The sequence below is a fragment of the Otolemur garnettii genome, unplaced genomic scaffold, assembly GCF_000181295.1.
Source record: "Otolemur garnettii isolate 467f Iridium unplaced genomic scaffold, OtoGar3 scaffold00003, whole genome shotgun sequence".
NCBI classification, from domain to species: domain Eukaryota; kingdom Metazoa; phylum Chordata; class Mammalia; order Primates; family Galagidae; genus Otolemur; species Otolemur garnettii.
In genome coordinates, this window is record NW_003852398.1 from 41,085,142 (window position 1) to 41,091,402 (window position 6,261).

Consider the following 6,261-nt stretch of genomic DNA (forward strand, 5'->3'; position numbering starts at 1 on the left):
CAGGCACCTGCCACAATGCCTGGTTAGTTTTTCTATTTTTAGCAGAAACAGGCTTTTGGCAAGGATGATCTTAAACTCGAGTTCAGGCAATCTACCCACCTTGTAATCCCAGAATGCTAGGATTTCAGGCATGAGCCATCTTACCCAAACTCAAGATTAATTGAAAAGGTACCACATAAGCAAAGATACTGAACAAATATAATAGTGGTGAGAAAACTTTAAAATGAATATTTACAGCTAAAATTTACCAATATTTCTGCTACTTAGAAAAATTACTGCCATATCTGAGATGAGGAAAAGAAAATGTCACACAATGTCACATTTGTGTGATATTTTCTTTTGCGGACAATGCAACAATGAATTCAAGTTATCCAAGTACAAATACAAATCTTTAAAAATAAGAGAAAATTCCAAACCTTTTCATTTCCACCACCACCTTTCACACTTCTCATGTTAAACTTTTTTACTTCCTCTTTCACTTCTTCCATGTAAGCATCTAATGGATCTAACTCCTCACCCTCCATTTCACTTCCTTCCTTCTCAGCTTCTGCAGGATCATCTTCATCATCTAAAATACCAGAATATACTTTCTGTGAACATGTGTCTCAAAAGGCAAAAAACCACATAATCAATCTACATCCCACCTTTGTAATCTTTTCTCCCTCTGCCCAAACACTACCTTTCTAAACTATTCCAGCCAGGGTGCAGTTCAAATGCTCATACTTTAAAGTTTTTACATGCTTACATCAAGCATGTAATTTTGAAAATTAACAATAAAAAAGATAAAATAAATGCCAATGAAATGTATTTAGTTGCAAAGAGCAAAAAGAAATAATATAAAAAATGGATCTGCAATACTAGGTTTTAAAGCTATGCTGCTAGACACCAAACTAAATACTTTCTCTGCTTAATGACATTTTTAATTACAGGTGACCCTTGAACATGGTGTTTCAAGTGCCTATGTTCACTTGCACAGGCATTTTCCTCCATCTCTCCTATTCTAGAGACACTAAGACAAACCCCTCCCCTCCCAACTTTTCCTCAGCCTGCTCAATACAAAGATAAACACCTCCACATAATGAATGGTAAATATATTTTTTTCTTATGATTCCCATAATAACATATTTTCTAACTTATTTTAAAATAAGAATACACATTTAAAATGCATGGCAAACAAAATGTGTGTTAACCAACTCTATGCTAATAATGCTTTTGAACCAACAGTGGCTATTACTTGTTAGGTTTCAAGGGAGTCAAAAGTTATATGTGGATTTTTAACTGTGTGGAGGTTGGTATCATTCCTAATTGTTTTGTCATCCTAGTTTTTTTTGTCAAGAAATACAGAAAACTGTATTTCCTTTCTTTCAATTATGTTTCTTTCAAACAGAAAAAAATAGCACATCACTCTTACTTCAAGACAATCTAATATTTTTTATGTAAGACATCAAGGCCACTTATTGGAAACATCTATTTAATCTCCTCTTCAGAACATTCACAGAAAATTAACCAAAATTCCATTTTTCTTTTTTTTTGAGATAGAGTGTCACTATGTCACCCAGGGTAGAGTTCTGTGGCATCACAGCTCACAGCAATCTCAAACTCTTAAGCTCAAACAATTGTCTTGCCTTAGCCTCCCAAGTAGCTGGGACTACAGGCAGCCACTACAACGCCCAGCTATTTTTTGTTGCACTTGTCACTGTTGTTTAGCTGGCCCAAGCTGGGTTCAAACCCGTGCATGTGGTCGGCTCTGCAACTGCTGTGCTATTGGCACCACGCACAAAATTCCATTTTTCTATAAAATTCTACAATCTTCCACTTCGCTAAAACCTCAAAAGTCAAAACCAGGTATGAAAGGAAAACTTTAGCTTGGCACCCATAGCACAGTGATTACAGCACTAGTCACACACACAGAGGCTAGCAGGTTCGAACCCAGCTTGAGCCAGCTAAAAAATAATGACAACAACAAAAAAATAGCCGGGCATTATGGCAGGCGCCTATAGTCCCAGCTACTTGGGAGAACTGAGGCAAAAGAATCACTTAGGCCCAAGAGTTTGAGGTTGCTGTGAGCTGTGACGCCACAGTACTCTACCAAGGACAACACATTGGGACTCTGTCTCAAAAAAAAAAAAAAAAAGGAAAATATTTCTGTCCTAACATTGTGAAAAATGAGACTTGAAAACATGCCCTTAGTTTACTCTCATTACTAACATTCACACTGGTAGTAAGATATTAAAGAGCTATTTACTGACTATGTCCCTAAGCACTCAACTCTTCATTGGAATGTAAACTCCATGATGTTTACTAAATTAACACCTTACCAATTTAAATTTTAACATAAATATGAAAAGGGGCATCTATAACAATTCTACTTCTAGGTATATACCCTAAAGAATTGGAAACAGAGGCTCGGCACCTGTGGCTCAAGCGGCTAAGGCGCCAGCCACATACACCTAAGGTGGCGGGTTCGAATCCCCAGCCCGGGCCCGCCAAACAACAATGATGGCTGCAACCAAAAAATGGCCGGGTGTTGTGGCAGGCGCCTGTAGTCCCAGCTACTTGGGAGGCTGAGGCAGGAGACTCGCTTGAGCCCAGGAGTTGGAGGTTGCTGTGAGCATGATGCCATGGCACTCTGCCCAGGGGGACAGCTTGAAGCTCTGTCTCAAAAAAAAAAAAAGATTATACGTTTCCAGTTAAATAAGGTACCTAGAATAGGTAAATTCATAGAAACACAAAGTAGAGGCTCCAAGAGGCAGGATGGGGAGCTACTCAATGGATACAGTTTCTATTTGAGATTTTTTTTTTTTGAGACGGAGACTCTAGCTGGGTAGGCTTGGCATCATGGCATCATGGCCGAGCCTCTATTTAAGATTTTTAAAAAGTTCTGGAAACAATAATAATGGCTACATAATATCGAATGTACATATTATCACCGAATCATATACCTAACGTGTTAAAATTATAAATACATTATATATTTTCTAAACAATTAAAAAGACTAAAAAAAAATCCTAACATGAACTATTACTCATAATTCATAATACTCCATATGAGTTGTTTATAGGCTATAAATATACCATCATCATCCTCTAAACTCCATTTTTTCCCTTGTTTCATCTCTTCAATTTCCTTTTTCAGTTCTCCTATGTTTTCCATGGCCTTTTTACGTTGCTCCTCACGCCACTTCTCTACTCGTTCTTTTCGCTTTCTCATTTCTTCTTCCAGCTTATTCTGGTCAAAGTTCTTGGGGGGGGAAGAGAGAAAGAGAATATAAAAAGTAAAACCAGTATTAACAAGTGACATTCCAAATTAAGTTCCCTACAGTACAAAAAAGAGAAAAATAGGTGTGCATATAAATTTCTAAACATAAACCAGTTAGTAGATCACACATTCATATATACTCATGATTATCAAAATGAAATCACAATAGCCCAGGTGTGGTGGATCATGCCTATTATCTTAGCACTCTGGGAGGCTGAGGTGGGTAGATTGCTTGAGCAAAAGCAAAGTTCCCTATTTATTCTCAGTTCATCCAAACTCGACCAAATTATCTCCATACAATAGCAATTATCTATTATAAATGATAGAGTAAATGCAAGATATGACTAGACACAGTGGCTCAGACCGATAGTAGTAACTTCTCAAGAGGCTAAAGTGGAAGGATCACTTGAGCCCAGGAGTTCAAGCCTGCAGTTAACTGTGATTCTACCACCACACTCCAGAGTGCTCCACACAATGAAGATAAAAAATAAATGAAAATGGCTCGGCGCCTGTGGCTCAAGCGGCTAAGGTGCCAGCCACATACACCTAAGGTAGTGGGTTCAAATCCAGCCGGGGCCCGCCAAACAATGATGGCTGCAACCAAAAAAAAATAGCCAGGTGTTGTGGCAGGCGCCTGTGGTCCCAGCTACTTGGGAGGCGGAAAAAAGAGCAGAAGTTCTGGGGATTTTTTGAGACAGAGTCTCACTATGTCATCCTCTGTAGAGTGTTGTGGTGTCACAGCTCATAGCAACCGCAAGCTATTGGGCTTAAATGATTCTCTTGTCTCAGCCTCCCAACCAGGCACACCTGGCACAGCGCCCTGCTATTTTGTGTGTGTGTGTGTGTGTGTGTAGTTGACCGTTATTTAGGAGGCCCCAGCTGGGTTCAAACCCACCAGCCCTAGAGTATGTGACTGGTGCCCTAGCTGCTTAGCTGTTACAGACACTGAGCCAGAACAGAACTCGCAGGAGTTGGAGGTTGCTGTGAGCTGTGATGCCATAGCACTCTACCCAGGGGGACAGCTTGAGGCTCTGTCTCAAATGAATAAATAAATAAATAAATGAAAAAAAGGCGAGTCATGGTGGCTCTTAACACTCTTGGGAGGCCAAGGCTGGTGGACTGCCTGAGCTTAGGAGTTCAAGACCAGCATAAGCAGGAGTGAGACCCTGTCTCTGAAACAAACAAAAAAGCCAGGGATTCTGGCAGGCACCTGCAATCCCAGATAGCTACTCAGGAGACTGAGGAGGTTGCATTGAGCTATGATACCAAGGCACACTACCCAGGGCTACAAAATGAGACAGGAAAGGAAAGAAAAAAAGAAAGGGAAGAAAAGAAAAGGAAGTTGGGGCCTGGTGATTACACCTGTAATGCAAGCACGCTGGGAGGCACAGGCGAGTGGATTCCCTGAGCTCAGGAGTTCGAGACCAGCATGAGCCAGAGGGAGACCCCCAGCTCTACAAATAGCCAGGCACTGTGGCAGGCACCTGTAGTCCCGGCTACTCAGGAGGCTGAGGCAAGAGAATCACTTGGGCCCAAGAGGTTCAGGTTGCTGGGACCTGTGATGCCATGACACTCTACTGAGGATGACATAGTAAGACTCTGTCTCAAAAAAAAAAAAAAAAAGTTCTGTTCTGGCTCAGTGTCTGTAATAGCTAAGCAGCTAGGGCACCAGTCACATACTCTAGGGCTGGTGGGTTTGAACCCAGCTGGGGCCTCCTAAATAATGGTTAACTACGCCAAAACAACAAAAAAAAATAGCAGGGCACTGTGCCAGGTGTGCCTGGTTGGGAGGCTGAGACAAGAGAATCATTTAAGCCCAACAGCTTGCGGTTGCTATGAGCTGTGACACCATAACACTCTACAGAGGATGACATAGTGAGACTCTGTCTCAAAAAAAAAAAAAACATCAAGCAGCTAAGGCGCCAGCCACATACACCTAAGGTCGCGGGTTCAAATCCCCAGCCCGGGCCCACCAAACAACAAAGATGGCTGCAACCAAAAAATGGCCAGGCGTTGCGGTGGGCGCCTGTAGTCCCAGCTACTTGGGAGGCCGAGGCAGGAGACTCGCTTGAGCCCAGGAGTTGGAGGTTGCTATGAGCTATGATGCCATGGCACTCTACCCAGGGGGATAGCTTGAGGCTCCGTCTCAAAAAATAAAAATCAACAAAAAAAAACAGAGCTTCTGCTCTTTTAGACGTTAGGCCTTTATTTCCTAGAAACAATCATTCTAATACCTTCCAAAGACAATTAGTGTTTCCTTCCTCAAAGGGAGGAAATAAATTACTTTCACAACTATAAGAGTAATATAAAGAATACAAAGCAGGTGGCACCTGTGGCTCAGTGGGTATGGCGCCGACCACATATACTGAGGGTGGCAGGTTCAAACCCGGCCCCAGCCAGCTAAAACGGCAATGACAATTGCAACCACCACCACCACCACCACAACAACAAAACAGCAGGGCACTGTGGCAGGCACCTGTAGTCCCAGCTATTTGGGAGGCTGAGGCAACAGAATCACTTAAGCCCAAGAGTTGGAGGCTGCTGTGGACTGTGATGCCACAGCACTCTGAAGGCCACAAAGTGAGACTCTGTCTCAAAGGGGAAAAAAAGAGAGAATATAAAGCATTGTAAGAATCAAAATTTTACATGTACTACCACTACTGCCACTTTGGGAAACACAAATGTAAAAAACAGAAAATGTTACGAAATTGAAATTGTAATTGTGATGGTATTTCCAGAATGTTGGGATTACAAAGAATTACTTCTGACTTTCTTTTTTGAGACAGAGCTTCACTTTGTCGCCCACAGTAGAGTGCCATGGCGTTACAGCTCATAGCAACCTCAAACTTCTGAGCATAAGCAATTCTCCTGCCTCAGCCTCTCTAGTAGCTGGGACTACATACGCCCGCCACAACGCCTGGCCATTTTTTGGTTGCAGCCATCATTGTTGTTTGGTGGGCCCAGGCTGGATTCGAACCTGCCACCTTAGGTGTATGTGGCTGG

The 6,261-nt window shown here is 42.0% G+C and overlaps 1 protein-coding gene across 1 annotated transcript in view; it reads right to left on the reverse strand.

The window, feature by feature from the left end:
• Positions 1-6,261, reverse strand: part of DDX46 (DEAD-box helicase 46) — a 93,916-nt gene that overhangs the window by 61,847 nt on the left and 25,808 nt on the right. The window contains exons 5-6 of the mRNA XM_023514712.1: positions 3,075-3,240; positions 417-568 (exon numbers count right to left, since the gene is read on the reverse strand). Of these exons, the coding sequence (XP_023370480.1) occupies positions 417-568; positions 3,075-3,240 (318 nt within the window). The remainder of the gene's footprint in view (positions 1-416; positions 569-3,074; positions 3,241-6,261) is intronic.